Here is a 17,884-nt window from a genome sequence, read left to right as displayed (position 1 = left end):
TCTCAGAGCCAGTGCAGCCCCTGATGTAACTTGTGCAGCCGGGGCACTTGCCTTAATTTATGGCAACCTCCATGGGCTGTTCTATCAAGGGTGGCATTGCCAAGAATGAAGCCCTCCTGCACCTGGCAGACTCCTGTACCAGGGCCTGTGGAAGTGGCATTGCTCAGAAGGCAGCTTCGACCTGCCCATGTGATGCCTACATCAGGGGAATTGTCCCCTTGCTGGCTCCAGAGCTTTTATGGCTTTTGTACTCTGGCATGGCAGCCGGTTAAATCCCTTGCCTGGCTGCAAGGTTTTAGGTTCATTTTGTATTTTTAGATGATGTCGCTACCATTCCAGTATTTCTTCTGAAGAAATCCACATTGAAGAGAAATTATTTGACCTTTGGACTGCTGGCAGAGGAAGTCTTACAGTGTTTAACATATTTCTACAATTTGAACACAATTAACCCTGCTCCTTCAAATCTTATAGCTTGTATGGTCTCCATCAAGTGTGGTAACATTTCTCATTTGACCCAGTTATGAAAAGTCTATGAATCAATTAATCATTTCAGTTAAAGTTTTAAATTACACCAAAAGAATCCCTATAGGGAACTGCTAATATTTAAGGAGTATTGTAGAGATTATAATTTACTTTACTTGTTTCTTTGGTCTTTCACTGAGCCAATTTTTAGTTTTAAGTATATCAATTTTTTAAACTCGAGTGCGTTATTGAACTCCTTATTTCTTGTAAACAAATTTCACAAATTCTTTTACTTCAGTGAATTAAAACCGCAATATACAAATAAACATGATGATGCTACAAAGCTCTTTTGCACCTGTGGGGGTAGAGGACAGAAATATCAGAGTTCCCCAGGCCTAAAGCCAGCATCAAGAATCATTCTTATTGTTTGGTGCAGAGATGGCCTGTGCTTGGTATAGTTTGTGTTATGGTGGAATCATCACTCAGAAGTTCACTTAGATCCTCTGGTGTCTGTGTTTTTAATTTCAACAGCTTGCCCAGGTTGATTCCAGAGCTGTACACCTTGGTTCTCTCTTCATTCGTGGGCTTACAACTTTGATTATGGCCAATAGTGCCTGTGGCTTTCCAATGAATATGGATGATTTGATGCCCTGGAAGGTGTTTGATGGAAAACTTTTTCAAGAGAAATATCAGCAGTCACACAGAGGGTGTTCTTTGGAGGAGCTCTTGGAGGGCAATGTGAGTATATACACATCCCTTTCAAAAGTCACACATTCTTACTTGAAAAACTGTACCCATCAATATTTTTTATTTTAAAATGGAGGTTTTCATTGGTCTCATTTCAACCTTTTCCCCTCCGCCCCTTCCCTAGTTGACCTCCTCTGCCTGTGGCCCCCATACAAGTAAAATTAATGTTGAGGCTATTGGAGAGGTTAGTTTTATTTTTATTATAGTTTTTTGCTGCTTCAAAAACAATAAGAAAATACAAAATTGGTCGTCTGTTTAAAAAATGAGAATTACAAAATGTGTTGCAGTTTCTGATATTAAAGTGTTTCTGAGAACTTCTGCCATAAACATTTCAGAGGAATTCATAAAGGTTCCTTAATAAAGATATTAGAGAAATTATTTTACTGCTTTTTCAGTTTGCTTACTTAGTACATTTGACAGCATTTTGTGTGTAGTCAGTTTAACTGTTTTTCCTTTGTAGTCAATTAGGCCCCAATCCTGGAACTGATTATGTGAGTGGACCCCTCCTGTCTTAAGCATGATCCCATACAGGCGTAGGGATTTTACCAAGCTGAGTCAGTTGCAGGAGTGGTATACACAGCCTTATCCAAATCGGCCATTGAAGTCAATGAGAATCTCTTTTTATTTCAATGGGTTTTGGATTAGGCTGAGAGTTTCTCCTGTTGTTTGCGTGCACCTTTCTCACAGCAACAGGGGAGATTAAAGAAATACATTTATATTTTCCTATTTAATTTAAAACTGCAAAAGATTGGCAGGTCACAGACAGGTGGTGGACTAACTAACATATCTACAGTAGGTTGTTTTTTTTTTTTAAAGACACCTTTTATTGTAGTCTAAACATTCCTTAAGCGAACAGTTCTGTTGTGGAAAAATAGTCAGTCTGTACTCTTGAATATTTAGAGTAGTTTGAATATCTTTTTCTTTTTTTAGTTATGCTACATATATGGCAGAGAGAGCTCCCAGACTAATAAAATAGTTTTCCAACTTTTCAGTTTGAAAGGCAAGGATTCGGACGCATTCCCTAGAGATGCCAGTTTAGCTGTGGACATTGGCAACCCAACAAACTTATGTGATTGGTTGTTGCTGCTATTATAAAGTTAGCTTTATAGATACAATTAGTACTTATTTCCTGGCACAACTTGATGTAGTGCTGGGAGCCAAGATCTTTCAGTATTTATTTCTTAGCAGTCTTCCCATAAGCATCATAAATCTCATCTACTGAGAGTTACAGCATTGTATTCAGAAAATTACTCTATGGGTGATGTTCTGCTATTGAAAAGGTGAAAAAATTGCTCCTTTCTTCATAAGCACTTTCTGAGCTTCTTCTCCCAAAAATGCCTGGGGAGGATTTTAGCATTAATGGGATCTATCTATAGAAACTTGACAGAAAAATAAAGCTACGAATTGTGAACAAAATTGTATCAATAATCAGGTTTGTCAACGCAGAAACTTTGTTAGGAAAATTAACTGAAGCTTTGGGTGAGTTGAACTCCACCAGGAGCTAGTTAAACCTCTCTAGTTAGTCAGTGACCATCTTGTCAACCTTTCAACCTTATCAAGTAGCCATTTGGGTCTCCTCTTAGTTACTGAAGGAATTGTTGTCCCAATGAAAATCAGTTCGGTTTGTGAGAATCAGCAGACTAGCTTGTAGGCAGAGAATCCCCACCCTTGCACTCTCTCCTAACCTCTACCACCATTCCAAAAATTTAAAAAAATGGGTAAGTTATTAGGACCTGATCATGTCAAGGTAATTAGTGTCTGAAAAATCTCATTTGAATCAGTGGAAGTTCAGGAAATGCAGCACCTTGCTATATTGGGACCTTAGTTAAATGACTTCTATTTGTCCTCTGGACAACTGGACTTTTCCATCAAAACAGGATTCCATAGGATCAAAACAAATCAAGTCTTTTGACTTATATTTCTCCTTTTATCTTTAGTCTAGGTTATATTCTATCAATCAACAAATATCTAAAATATGGCTGAAGTTATTCTGTCAAGTGTTTCTTGGGGTATATGAAGTAAAATGCACAGACTTGATTCTCACTGATTCAGTTTCCATCACTGTAATAAACACGGGCATCTATGCATCAGTCCTTATCAAGTTGCCTTAGCCATCGTTGCCTAAGGTAATGGTTCGGTAGGTCTAGTCAGGTCTGTCTGCAGAGGCAAGACAGTGTAATAGAAAGCAAAGGATGCAAAGCAATTTACAGAGATGAGTGGAGCAAGAAAAGCAAACTTTATTAAGAAAAGGGAGGAAACAAATACCTCCTTCCTCCCCCTCCCCCCAAGAATCCTCCTTCATTATGGAATATTTTTAGCTTTGGTTCGTGAAGAAGACAAACCAAAAGATGCTATGAGGCAGGACTAGCCAAATTCTTTTGATTGCTATTTAGGTGTTATAGTGGTGCTACTCTTGAAAAGAGAAAAAGAACCTACCACAGTCATTGATTTAAGCCCACTGTCTGCAGGGATCTTTGCACATGCAGTTCCAGAATCTGAAGTCATTCATTTGCAAGGCTTGCATGGTAAAGAAAAGAACAATTCAGAGCAGACGGCGAGGGAATGGATTTATCACAGGTTGGCATCATGTTAATTTTACCAGTAACGCCACTATATTGATGATATCTATTACCTTTCAACAATTCCCCAGGCAATTTGTCAATTAAGTAAATCCTGGGAGAACTTGCTGACACTAACTGAAGGAAGAATTTGAGTCAAAGCTTACTGATTTTAGAAAATTTCATGATTTCCCAAACTTAGATGAAATAATATTTACATCCAGTTACACAGCTAATAAAATGTATGTATGCAGTAAATACAATAATGATTACTGTCAGAATAATGACTGTTCTTGTACTTACTGACTAAAGCTATTTTGGTTCTGTAGCAATTAGATGACTCAGGATTTCCCATTCTGCTTTCAGGAAGTGTTCTTCAGGATTAACAGCATTGAAGGGTTTTGAACACACATTTATATTTTTTCACAGCTCAGTCTGTGAATGCTGATGCTTCAAAATACTTTGTAATTATTCTCAGTTTAAAGCTTGAGTCAGCATCAGTTCTAATGACAATTGATGCATTTTAAAATACTTTTACTGCACAATTACTTAGCCTTTGTGCCTATTTGTTGATGAAATGCAGATAATAGAAATGGGCATGGTTCTCTTGATTTTATATGTTATCCACACAACAAGAGGAAAGATTTAATCAAGTCTCAGGCTTTTGATCATATTTATACACAAATGTAAGAAGAATCCTTTCTTTTCCTCCCCACCCTTTGTTTTGTGTTGTTTATGTAAGTGGATGGAAGCTTCTTGATAACCTTGATAAGTGTATGGAGTCTTAAGATATATGTCATGTCCTCTGTACTGGGTGTTTTTATTGGTACATCTCTTTTTTCCATTGCCACATTGTTTGGCATTTGGGGGGGTACATGCTTTTCGAAGACCTGATACTGGATATGCAAAAAAGGATGCATGAAAATGGATTAAGATGTCCCTATAAGATCCTCTCATCAATGGCGCAGCAAACCACATTAGCATCTACCATGATTTGTGGATTCATGTTTAACTGTTTCCAATATGATTTAAAGGCTCCAATGTGGACAAAGATTTTTTTTAGACATAGCTGTGTTAACCAAAACTGTGCTATTGACTACCACCATAATAGATTTTCAGCATGGTTTCTAAACACTGTTGTACAGCTTGTAACTATGATGAGTGTGGATAGAAATTGAGCTTTGAGCACATGAACAGAACCGTAGTTAATTATGTCAACTGTGAGAGGGAGGGTGCTAACTAGTTTGGAGAAATTAAAATCACACATGAATATTGTGGCGCTTCTCTTATAAAATGTTATTTCCAAAAAATGCAGAATATGATTTCTCTTTTGTTCATAGAATTGTGTATATAATCAATATCAACTGATAAATATTGTTCCTTAGAAATGCAAGAAGGAGGAAGGGAATGTAGCTTCCAGCAAGCACAAACAACTTCTTTTGTTCCACCGTATCATAGTCAGAACAGAGGATTCCAGTGGAGAGGCCCTCAACCTTACTTTTATGGGTCTGAGGCCCAACCTTCAGGTAAAAAATCAATATAAAAATAAATAGAATTGGCACTGTCAAAGGTATATGACTGTGTCTGTGCCTAAACTTACATCATGTATTTGTACATTATGGTTATGATCCTGTACCCATAGTAATAAATGGCAAAACTCCATTGCATCAATGAGATTTGTGTATTAGTATTAGCTGAAGCTAAACCTACAAGTTACATATAGAATTTCGTTATGACCCAGTGTTTTCACTCCTTGTAACTTTTGGAAAAATTCTTCTGTGGGCTGAAAATTCTCATGTTTGGTCTCAGTTGAATTGTTTTAGAAAGTTTTAGTAATTTTCAGTTACCACAATAGCATAGAAGTGTCTAGCTAGTGCCGATAGTTTCAGATCCTAACTCATACCACAATCGAGAAAAGCCCTTGAGCACATGCTTAATGTTAAGATTTAAAGGCAAGTTATGCTCTTTCTTGGTAAGAGTTGACCATAAATCACTTACCAACAACACCTGTTGGTTGAACACCAGAGGCATTTAAAAGAAGCTAAGGTCAATGCCCCTGGTAGGAAACAGGTTGGGGTGACATTACAAAAAGGAGGGAAAATGTTGTCAGGATAAATAATGTGATACCTATTATTAAACCCACAAATAAAATGACAGGTTTCAGAGTAGCAGCCGTGTTAGTTTGTATCCGCAAAAAGAACAGGAGTACTTGTGGCACCTTAGAGACTAACAAATTTATTTGAGCATAAGTTTTCGTGGGCTACATCCGATGAAGTGGACTGTAGCCCACAAAAGCTTATGCTCAAATAAATTTACAAATAAAATGGTTTGGCATGGCCTGTGTGGATGAGGCCAAAACATACGACCTTGCTGAGTAATTTGGTTATAAACAGAATCAAAACTGACCCTCTGTCTTAATGATTCTGTTCTAGGAAGCATGTAATTCAGGGTCCAGCCACACAGGGATCTTATTGCAAAATGTATTCCATAATAACAGCACTGGGTCATGTAAAAACCTGATGCAGTAGCGTTATTAAAACCCAGTTTGGCCTTTTCTACAGAGGTGAAACCAAACCATGTTATAACACTCTCAGGAGACTATTATAACATGATTCTCCAATGTGATCAAATTTCCTATGTATATGTAAAATAGGTTTACTAGAGAAATGAGTCAGGGGTCCTGTGGAAAAAATAGTATGAGATTATGTAAATAAAGACTCAAAATGCATGTTCAAAAGTGGGGGGCGGGAGCAGAATTAAGGTTGCTTGTTTCCTAACTTTTCAGTTTCCAACTTGATAATGTTCTTTTTTAGCTGTGTGTGTGTGTGTGTTGTGACAGACCCAGACCAGTGGGGTACAGGAGTCTGGTAGAGGGCAAATATACTGGTCACTGGATGAGTAGTTTTCTGTTCCCTGAGAGACCAGAGCAGGGGCTGCATTAGAGTAATCAGGAACCTGCTAGAACCAGTTAAGACAGGCAGGCTAATTAGGACACCTGGAGCCAATTAAGAAGAAGCTTCTAGAATCAATTAAGGCAGGCTCATCAGGGCATCTGGGTTTTAAAAAGGAGCTCACTTCAGTTTGTGGTGGGAGTGTGAGGAGCTGGGAGCAAGAGGTGCAAGGAGCTGAGAGTGAGAGGGTGTGTGGCTGGAGGACTGAGGAGCACAAGCGTTATCAGACACCAGGAGGAAGGTCCTGTGGTGAGAATAAGGAAGGTGTTTGGAGGAGGCCATGGGGAAGTAGCCCAGGGAGTTGTAGCTGTCATGCAGCGGTTATAGGAGGCACTATAGACAGCTGCAGTCCACAAGGCCCTGGGCTGGAACCCGGAGTAGAGGGCGGGCCCGGGTTCCCCCCAAACCTCTCAATTGACCGGGATTGTGAGTTCTCCCAGAGGGGAAGGTCTCTGGGCTGTTCCCCAACCCACATGGTGAATGTCTGAGGCAAGAAAATCCACCAATAAGCGCAGGACCCACCAAGATAGAGGAGGAACTTTGTCACAGTGTGTAATGTCATAATTAAAAGAAAAAAACTGCAAACAACAAAAAATCCATCATGTGGCAACATATAGACACCCTCATGGGTCATCAGCAGAGTTGGAACCTTTAGTTCCACCACTCACACCTCTGCCTCTTGAGCTAATGGCATATCTGATAGGACAAATCATAGAATATCAGGATTGGAAGGGACCTCAGGAGATCATCTAGTCCAACCCCCTGCTCAAAGCAGGACCAATCCCCAACTAAATCATCCCAGCCAGGGCTTTGTCAAGCCTGACCTTAAAAACCTCTAAGGAAGGAGATGGGCTCTCAGGCTAGTGCCCCACCTCCCTAGGTAACACATTCCAGTGCTTCACCACCTTCCTAGTGAAAAAGTTTTTCCTAATATCCAACCTAAACTTCCCCCAGTGCAACTTGAGACCATTACTCCTTTTTCTGTCATCTTGTACCACTGAGAACAGTCTAGATCCATCCTCCTTGGAATCCCCTTTCAGGTAGTTGAAAGCAGCTATCAAATCCCCCCTCATTCTTCTCTTCTGCAGACTAAATAATCCAAGTTCCTTCAGCCTCTCCTCATAAGTCATGTGCTCCAGCCCCCTAATCATTTTTGTTGCCCTCCGCTGGATTCTTTTCAATTTTTCCACATCCTTCTTGTAGTGAGGGGCCCAAAACTGGACACAGTACTCCAGATGAGGCCTCACCAATGCTGAGTAGAAGGGAATGATCACGTCCCTCAATCTGCTGGCAGTGCTCCTACTTATACAGCCCAAAATGCCATTAGCTTTCTTGGCAACCCTTGGGGCACTTCGCTTGATACCGGCTGCCAACTAGACATCGAGCTGTTCATCACTACCCATTGAGCCCGACAATCTAGCCAGCTTTCTATCCACCTTATAGTCCATTCATCCAATCCATACTTTTTTAACTTCCTGGCAAGAATACTGTGGGAGACCGTAGCAAAAGCTTTTGCTAAAATCAAGGTATATCGCGTCCACTGCTTTCCCCATATCCACAGAGCCAGTTTTCTCATCATAGAAGGCAATTAGGTTACTCAGGCATGATTTGCTCTTGGTGAATCCATGCTGACTGTTTCTGATCACTTTCCTCTCCTCTAAGTGCTTCAAAATTGATTCCTTGAGGACCTGCTCCATGATTTTTCCAGGGACTGAGGTGAGGCTGACTGGTCTGCAGTTCCGCGGATCCTCCTCCTTCCCTTTTCTAAAGAGCAGGTTGTCATCCTCTGTGTGGAACAGCACTAGGGGGATGAGATATACATTTTGCTAGTGGGTTTCGCAGATATTTGCTGACAGCAGAGAAATGGTGAGACTCAAGAATGCTGGGTGCCATTCCAGGCTCTGGAGGGAGGGGAGAGTGCTCCTGTTCCTCCCCATCCAGGCTTCTTGTCCAATTCTCCTTACCTACCCAGTCCCAGTCCTCGGCCTTTTTTTCCTTGTCTTTTTGCCTAGCCAGTTCTAGTCTTCCTCTCCAAACTCACTGTCTGAGTCCGAATCTCCCTCTCACTTCCAGTCTTTCCTCCTCCCCACACCCAGTCCTAGTCTCCTTGCCCAATCAATCCCAGTCTCCCTTCCCCTGATATTCCTAGCCTTTCCTCCCAGCCTTCTAGCTAAAACAATCACAGTTCTCACCCTTTCATGCCCCCCAAATCCCAGGCTCACCAGACTCCTTATCTCAATCTACTCCTGTCCATCCCTCTGTCTGACTTTTGTCTATTCGGTGTTTGAATAATCATCTGCGTTCCCTCTCCACGCTGTCTGGGTGGCAACAGGAGAGACAGACTCCCTGTTCTCAGGCTAGTGCCCCACTCCTGGCCCAGGGCAGCCATTACAGGGAAAGTCGAGCTTTGCCCCTGCAGTCCTAGGCTGGAGGAGGCATGCTCAGTTGCTCTGTGGGGATGGCACATGCACAGTTTGGTCACCTTAATTCAGCTCCCTTGTGTGTATGTATTATAGTACAGTCTTTAATTACATAATCACATTAGAAATTAGAGATGGAGGAAGTAGCTTTTTCCATACAGCCCTTGTGCATGGAACACCCATTTTTAGCTAATACACTATTATTGTCTCTTCATTCAAATGCTCCTGAAGACCCATTTCTGCCTACAATAAGTCAATAAAGTTATTAAGCATAGCATAGAAGTGCCTCATAGTCTTTAATCTCAAAACACCCCTGTATTATCCCACCTGTAAAATGAACTAAGGCACAGAGAGACTAAATGGCTTGTCCAAGGTCACACAGGGAGTCAGTAATGGAGCATGGATTTGAACCCAGGTCTCCCAAAGGCACAGGCTAGCACCCAAACCACAGCACCATCTTTCCTCTATATAATACCTATTGAATCCATTCAGTCTCTCTTCCTACACGTAGGGGTTTTCCCTGCAGTACATGTTCTATTGCAGGGGTCGGCAACCTTCCAGAAGTTGTGTGCCAACTCTTCATTTATTCACTCTAATTTAAGATTTCGTGTGCCAGTCATACATTTTAACCTTTTTAGAAGGTCTCTTTCTATAAGTCTATAATATATAACTAACCTATTGTTGTATTTAAAGTAAATAAGGTTTTTAAAATGTTTAAGAAGCTTCATTTAAAATTAAATTAAAATGTAGAGCCCTCCGGACTGGTGGCCAGGACCCTGGCAGTGTGAGTGCCACTGAAAATCAACTCGCGTGCTGCCTTCGGCACGCGTGCCATAGGTTGCCTACCCCTGGTCTATTGTATTGTCCAGTCTAGTTTTAGATCCCATATTTGCAGATTTGTGTTGGCCATACAGTTATACATAAGTATAATTCAGGTGCTAAAATTGCAGCTCACAGGATATGTCTACACATCAATTAAACATCCGCAGCTGGCCTGTGCCAGCTGACTCAGGCTCACGGGGCTCAGTCTCCAGGGATGTTTCACTGCTGTGTAGACTTCTGTGCCTGCGCTGGAGCCTGAGCTCTGGAACCCTCCCACCTCAGACGGTCCTAGAGCCTGGGCTCCAGTCCGAGCCCAAAGGCTGCACAGCAATGAAACAGCCCCGCAGCCTGAGCCCCCTGAGTCAGAGGTACCGAGTTCTGCTGGCGTTGGTGGGTGCTTGACCCCCCTCTGTCCCCAGTGTCACCCCGACTCCATTCCTGCCCCGCCCCCATTCCAACCCCTTCCCCAAAGTCCCCGCCCCAACTCTGCCACCTCCTTGCCCCTATTCCAACCCCTTCTCCAAATCCCCACCCCAGCCCCGCCTCTTCCCCGCCTCCTCCCATGAGTGCGCCACGTTCCTGCTCCTCCCCCTCCCTCCCAGAGATTGTTACGCCACGAAACAGCTGTTTTGCGGCGGCAAGCACTGGGAGGTAAGTGGGGACGCGGCGCACTCAGGGGAGGAGGCGGGGAGGGGAGCTTGGCTGCCGGTAGGTGCAGAGCACCCACTAATTTTTCCCCGTGGGTGCTCCAGCCCCAGAGCACCCACGGAGTCGGCGCCTATGTCACAAGCCCGAGTCAGCAGGCACGGGCCAGCAGCTGGTGTCTAATTGCTGTGTAGACATACCCATAGAGTCCTGAACTGAAGGTAGCTAACTGCCCTCGTCTTAATTTAGAGATGTAGCTAACGGAGACTATGGGTCCCAGCAAGCAATGCACCATCCTGATCTCAGGGCAATCATTCAGTTTAAGAGAGAATGTTGCATGATGGTAGTAATAGTCTCAGTGGATCACACCTCCATACTAAAGTCAGCCACAGGCTACTCTGTTTTTCACATATTTGGTGTGAGCTGCAGGCTCCCAAGGGGTACACAAAGCCGTATTTAGTTGAACAAATCTTGGGCACCCTAGATATGGTCTCCATCTACTCTGGGTTGGGAATTGTGCTACCTGTATTGTTTTGTTGTTGTTGAGTTTACTGTTTAAAAACACACAGTTTAAAACTGAAGCTGTTGCTAAATTTGCTTTAAAGATAGTTTGACCTCATTCAACTAAGTTAGCCTAAACCAGTTTTAAACTATGTATAAAACCATTTTAGGTACCGGAGTTTCTAGTTTCATGTAGACAGAGCCACATGGCATATTTCCAAACAAAACTTAATTAATTGTTAAGATTGCAAATGTGATTCAAAACAGGACACACTGTACCTTTCCACACATCACTAAAAATAAACAAAACACTGAGAACTATAGAAATCACAAGCGAAGGATACATGAACAATTCTGTCACTAACCTCAGTACTCTTACTAATAAACAGAAAAATTCTCATTGATCAGCATGCAAACCACTATTCAAACAACCTTAATTCTATCCCTGTGCAAAACACAATTAACAAAATCTAAATCAAATTTATCTGTCCATTACTCAACTCTTTCGTAACAGCATATACAATCTTCAGTAGCTTCCTTTTATTCATACAAGGGTTATACACAGTCTGACCTTTTATGCATTCACTACAGTTTTCTGTCTTATTTGTGTCTCGCCCTGACTGTACAATTTTATTATGTATAGTGACTCTTGCACTGGTATTGGGAAGCTTGTCTAAAGAAATAGAAAAGCCATTGCCTCAGTGAGCCAAAGATGTGGGAAAGGGAATTGAGAGTAGAGCTGGGCAACATTTTTCACCTCAATAGTTTATTCACTGAAAAATGCAGTTTCAGGTCAACCAAAGGAATTCTTTGCAAATTTGTGTCAAGTTCATCAAATAGTTTTGACCTAACCAAAAACATCAAAACTTTTTGTTAATGTTGAAAAATTTTGCTGTGACTGTCAGACGTTTTGACAAAAGCAATCCAAGGATCACAAAATGAGGAAGTGCCCACTTCCCTCATAAGCTTTAGCCCAGTGGTTATTAACCAGCACTCACCTGGGATGTGGGAGACCCAGGTACAGTTCCCCCCTTTGCCTGCTGTGGAGAAGGAATTTGAACTTGGGTCTTTCCTCATTGTAGGAGAGTGTGCTAGCCACTAGGTTATGGGATATTCTGGCATGGACCTTTCTCATTCTCTTGAAGTTGTTCCACTTTTTATAAATACTTAAGTAGTCTTTGGAGCAGGGACTTGAACTTGGGTCTGCCACATCCTAGGTGAATGGCTGAATTGCCACTATGAACGGCAGTGGATCGTTATTGGGCCAGGGAAAGAGAGTGAGAATGAGTCTATAGCCTGGTAGTTAAGACACTCACCTGTGCAATCTCAGCAAATCACATTCCAGAACATGCAACAGCTGTACTGCAGGTCCTTAGTTTATAGCATGATTTTGTAAAATGTTTTATGACGTAGTTAAATCTTGTCAACATTAGCCAAGGCCACCACTATGGTAATGTCTTGCTCACAAGAATTGTTTAAACATTCTTCTGGCTAACACAGTTTGAACTGTAGTGACAACGAGATCTGATTGTACTTCATTACTGAAGTAAGGGCTGGTCTTCTCACAGTTTTTATACTGTTTTGCCTACAGAAGCCTATATAGTTTAAGTAGTACAGTCCCCTATAGAGGGTGCAGTTGTACTGATATAAAGGTACTTATTACGTCAGTATTACTCACATTTAGGATAAAATTGAGATGTAGATTAAAGGAATACAAAAACTGTAGATAAGTCCTAAGTATCACATTGTCCTTTCCTTAACTGGTACAACCTAGTCTGCGGCCCATACTGTATGTCCATCTACAGTTCCAAGTAATTGGCTGTATTAATATTAAAAGTGAAGATTTATGCAGATAGCTGGCATAGTGTCTTTAAGAAGAGCAAGTCCACCATTAACTTTAGCCACCTAAATTTAAAAAATGTTGGCCTTCATTGAATACCAACTGAATTATTTTGAAATGGATGTAGAATAAGAAATAGTGAGGGGTTGTGGCAGCAACAGAGGGGAAAATGTTCTTTTTTCAAAATACACCTCAATGGGTTGTTTCTTAAATACTATCATCAGTAAGTTATTTTCCTGCTTGAATGTTAAGAGGAAAATATTTTATTTCCCCTTCCACACTCCAGGTAGAGGACATCGAGACCAGAGGAGACATCGAGGCCAGAGGAGAAGGTTCCAGCTTGCTCCCCGGTAAATAATAGAACTACAATGATTGCAGAAGGTCTACAATGAGTTTGAATGAGAGGATAATATTCCTCACACAGGTAGCATCTTTACCTACAAAAGCCAGGATTCAAGGGGCTTTACAGAGTGGCTGAGCAACTGCAGCTTCCAATGATTTCACCCAAGCTGTGGGCGCTCAGACCATTATGTCCTTTCCACACTAAGATTGAGCTAACTTTATTCGCAGAATGGTTTCACTAACTACTGTAAAATCAGTGTTGGGGGACCTGGTTACTGCTTGGCACTATCCAATTATGGTTAAAAAACACACAATCCCATTTACACAGGAAAGTCCAAATCAAGTTTTAACAGTGCTAGAGCACTCATATAATGTAAGTAGATCTTCCCAATATAGTTTTACATTGCAGACGAGAACGTAGTGTGCCCCCATTAAGGACAGTGTACAGTACATATGCTGCGTCAGTTCTTGAATTAGGAGGCTACTGTTGGTTATGCCATACTCTTCTTACTGTAGCCCGCTGAAAAAGTTGGAACATGACATCACTTTTTTTAAACTTCACTTACCAGTGAAATACTGGTACTTACTTCCCTGCTGGAATGCATTGCTGACTTATAAGTGCCAACAGCACTTCCTTGCCGCTTAGGAGGACAACAACTCTGCATATGCAGGCTATTTCTAAATCTTATCATGTCTGCTTCCTAAGTATTTCTGAGATCATCCTTTTCTTTCTGTCTAGACAACTAAAATTCTCATCCAGGCCCTTATTAACTTCAGAATTAGAGTTCTTCAAGTGATGGTACCTCTATTGTATTCCTCTGTAGGGTTACACACATGCACCATGTGCCCAGAGCCAGAGAATTTGAAAGTAGTGTCTGTTGGTCTGGGCTTGCACTCTGGTTCACCTCTTGCCTCCATCTGAGGGGATAGAGGGTAGGGTGGACCAACCATCCTTCCATTTCCTTCTCACAACCACATGGTCCCGGTCAGAACCTCCAGTGTCTGTAGCTTTAGCTTCGTCCTCCATAATAAAAAGAAGTAGATTTAGCTTTGTAAATAGTTGTTAACAGGTTTTTATAGTTTAGCGTTTTATATATCTCTTAGTGTTTAGATGTAGTCTCTTTAGGGGACAAGGGGGTAGAGAGGTTTCCCTATTCGGGTACTGGACCATGCCCAGGAATCCAGACTTCAAACCCTGCGCTTCCTGCCTGTGATCCTTCTCAGTGAGTAATGACCACCAGCGCGGCCTCTACTGCCTTGGGGAATCCCACATTGCAGCAAGGTGCAGTATCTGCCTATCGTTCCCCAGCCATACCTGAGAAGGACGGAACTTTGTCTCTGCAAATGCGCAACTACATGCAGGACGCCAAATCATCACATTAGACAGCACCAAATCCCCATTTTTTGTTTTTTGCTTGACAAGTTTGTTTGTTGTTTTTATTTTGATTTTTGCTTGTGTCTTTGGGGCAGGGAGGGAGGACCAAAAGCATTTTCCATCCTAGGTGACAAAACACATAGGACTGGCTCTGGCTAAGACAGCTGAGGTATTTTTAGACCAGGCAGTAGAGGCTGATGCATGAAGATCCAGAGACCCACCCAAGGATATCAGTGTTACGTAAATATTTCTTTTAACAACCAAATGAATTAATTTTGAATAGAGCAATTACAGTAATTACTAAATAAATATATAATGACGGAGCACATAACAGTGTTACCAACACCATAAGATTGTATACTGGTTAACTGATATTGCAAGTACTATCCTGAAGCTTTTTTTTTTTTTCAATTTATGGAAGAAAATGTTTGTTTTGGAATTCACATAAACATATTTTCTTAAATTTTCCACTTGCCTACCCAGTCAGTGTAAAACAGTTGGGGGTACTTTACTTAATTGCTGCCTTCAGGGAAAAACATTAAGTAGTAACCATAAAAATTCTTCATTAAAAAATGAAGCATACAAATTGTATCCAGAAGCAAAAATGCCTTAAGTGTCAACAACACTGTGGTCATATAGAAAATGGGTGAAGAGTTAAAAACTGGTTATCTCATTGATGGTCTGTAGCCCAATAACTTATCTGAAAATTGTCTTCATCCATGTCATCTTCAACTGCTTGATATTTTCCTTAGCTTTCTCATAATCTTTGGATTACATTGGCTCAAGAGGATGTTTATTAAACTAACTGATAATCATTCTTTTCCATTTATATATTTTGGAGCCACTCTGTCTTTATTTTTGTATTGGAACATTTTCAGTACATTAAGATGTATAGTAATCTCCCTTTGCGTTAATGAAGAGGCTGTTGCAGTTACTTGGATATTCCTTGATGATCCATATCACAAATTTTGTGGAGAAGTTTTCCGTCCATCAAGCAAAGGAGTCCCCTTCCTATGTTTTAGGTCTTATAAGAATTAATAATTTAGTCACTGACCATATTAAACACAGCAGTCCTTGACCTGACTCTTGATAAACAGCCATTGATTCGGAGACCGAGAATGCATACCTCAAGGTTCTGTCCTGTTTTCAATCCCTATCTAGCATTGAAATAAGAACAATATTTTTTCCAAATTGTTTATCACTGGTATCTTCCTAAATTCTATGAAGCAGCATGAAAATATCTTGCTTACAGTTCTGACAGTTTTGTATTTTTGTCATATGTATATTTAGCTACTGCCACAGCTTCCATGTATTATTTTAGGCCCCAATCCAGAAGTAGACTTTGCAGGGTCAGACTTCCAATGAAGTCAGTGGGATACCCTATGGGCAGACCCTTGCACCTGCACGGAGTCAATTGCAAGACCAGGGTCTTAATGTTAATCATTTGTATGGAAAGCTCTGGACCCAGATTATTTTCTCTTTAATTTCTGTTAGCTTTTTACCTATCTTGTTCTTATCTCCTTTGATGCCAGTATTTTCTTACTATCATCATCAACACTGCTTTTACTAGCAAAGCCACTGCATCTGATATGTGTTTCTTGTTTTAAGTATAGTTTTGCAAATAGTTTTTATATCCAGGATCTGTTTTGAAGATGATGATAAAAATAAATGTTTAGTTAACCTAAACTCCCAAAGCAGGACCAGATTCTATAGTATTTACTCTGGCGCTGAAGCCAAGAGAAGTTTTGACTGGGTAAGGATTGGATGACAGATAGTTAACTGGATTAATGATACATAGATTTTTAAGGCCAGAAGTGACCATTATGATCATTTAGTCTAACCCCTTCATAACATAGACCATAAAATTTCATTCTGCATTAAAAGCATAATTTCTGGCTGAGATAGGGCATTTTATTTTATTTTTAAAAATGATGTCCAGTCTTGATTTAAAGACTTCAAGAGATGAAGAATTCACCATGTTCCTAGGTAAATTGCTCTACTGATTAATTATCCTCATTGTTAAAAATGTGTGCTTTTTTCCCAATCTGAATTTGTCTAGTTTCAGCTAGAACTTGTTAGACCTTTTTCTGCTAGAATAAAGAGCCCCCTACTATCAGTAATCTCTCCATGTATTTACTTATAAACTGTGATCAAGTTACCTCTTCATCTTTTTGCTAAGCTAAATAAAGCTAACGATCCTGTTAATACTCTTAATATCATCATACTTTTGTTCATCTAATCCCTGAGGAAATACAGTTTCTCCTTTAAGCAGTAATGGTATAGCCATAGAATCATGGAAATGTAGGTCTGGAAGGAATCTCAAGAGGTCATCTAGTCAATCCTCCTGAAGCTGAGGCAGGATCAAGTATACCTAGACCATCCCTGACAGGTGTTTGTCTAACCTGTTCTTAAAACCTCCAATGATGGGGTTTTGACAGCCTGCCTTGGTAAACTATTCCAGTATTTAACTATCCTTATCATTAGAAAGGTTTTCATAATATCTAACCTAAATCTCCCTTGCTGCAGATTAAGCCCATTACTTCTTGCTTTACCTTCAGTGAACGTGGAGAACAATTGGTCACCATCCTCTTTATAACAGCCCTTAACATATTTGAAGACTTATCAGGGCCCTGCTCTGTCGTCTTTTCTCAAGATTAAACATACCCAGTTTTTTTATGCCTCATAGCTCAGGTTTTCTAAATCTTTTATCATTTTGTTGCTATTTCCTAAAGTGCAGCACCTGAAACTGGACAAAGAACTCCAGCTGAGGCCTCCACAGTACCGAGGGGAGGAGAATTACCTCCTTTGTCTTACATGCAACACTCCTGTTAATGCATTCCAGAATGATACTAACCTTTTCCACAACCGCATCACATTGCTGTCTCCTGTTCAATTTGTGCTCCACTATGCCCCCCAGATCCTGTTCAGCAGTACTACCACCTAGTCAGTTATTCCCTGTTTTGTATTTGTTCGTTTGATTTTTTCCTTCCGGAGTGTAGTACTTTGCACTTGTCTTCATTGAATGTCGTCTTGTTGATTTCAGACCAATTCTCCAATTTATCAAGGTTGATTTCAATTCTAATCCTGTCCTTCAAAGTGCTAGCAACCCCTCCTTGCTTGGTGTCATCCACAGATTTTAGAAGCATAATCTCCACTCCATTATCCATGTTATTTTTAATGAAAGTATTGAATAATACCAAACACAGGACAGATGCCTGTGG

The 17,884-nt window shown here is 40.8% G+C and overlaps 1 protein-coding gene across 2 annotated transcripts in view; it reads left to right on the top strand.

Annotated features, from left to right (window-relative positions):
- FAM120B (family with sequence similarity 120B) overlaps window positions 1–17,884 on the top strand; it is an 85,555-nt gene that overhangs the window by 62,679 nt on the left and 4,992 nt on the right. For both annotated transcript variants that reach the window (XM_054023583.1, XM_054023584.1), the window contains exons 7-10: window positions 994–1,200; window positions 3,678–3,786; window positions 5,153–5,293; window positions 13,233–13,296. In XM_054023583.1, coding sequence (XP_053879558.1) covers window positions 994–1,200; window positions 3,678–3,786; window positions 5,153–5,293; window positions 13,233–13,296 — 521 coding nt within the window. The remainder of the gene's footprint in view (window positions 1–993; window positions 1,201–3,677; window positions 3,787–5,152; window positions 5,294–13,232; window positions 13,297–17,884) is intronic.

Source organism: Malaclemys terrapin, chromosome 3, assembly GCF_027887155.1.
Source record: "Malaclemys terrapin pileata isolate rMalTer1 chromosome 3, rMalTer1.hap1, whole genome shotgun sequence".
NCBI classification, from domain to species: domain Eukaryota; kingdom Metazoa; phylum Chordata; order Testudines; family Emydidae; genus Malaclemys; species Malaclemys terrapin.
The sequence above is the reverse complement of the archived record's forward strand: the minus strand, read 5'-3'. Positions and strand labels throughout refer to the sequence as shown.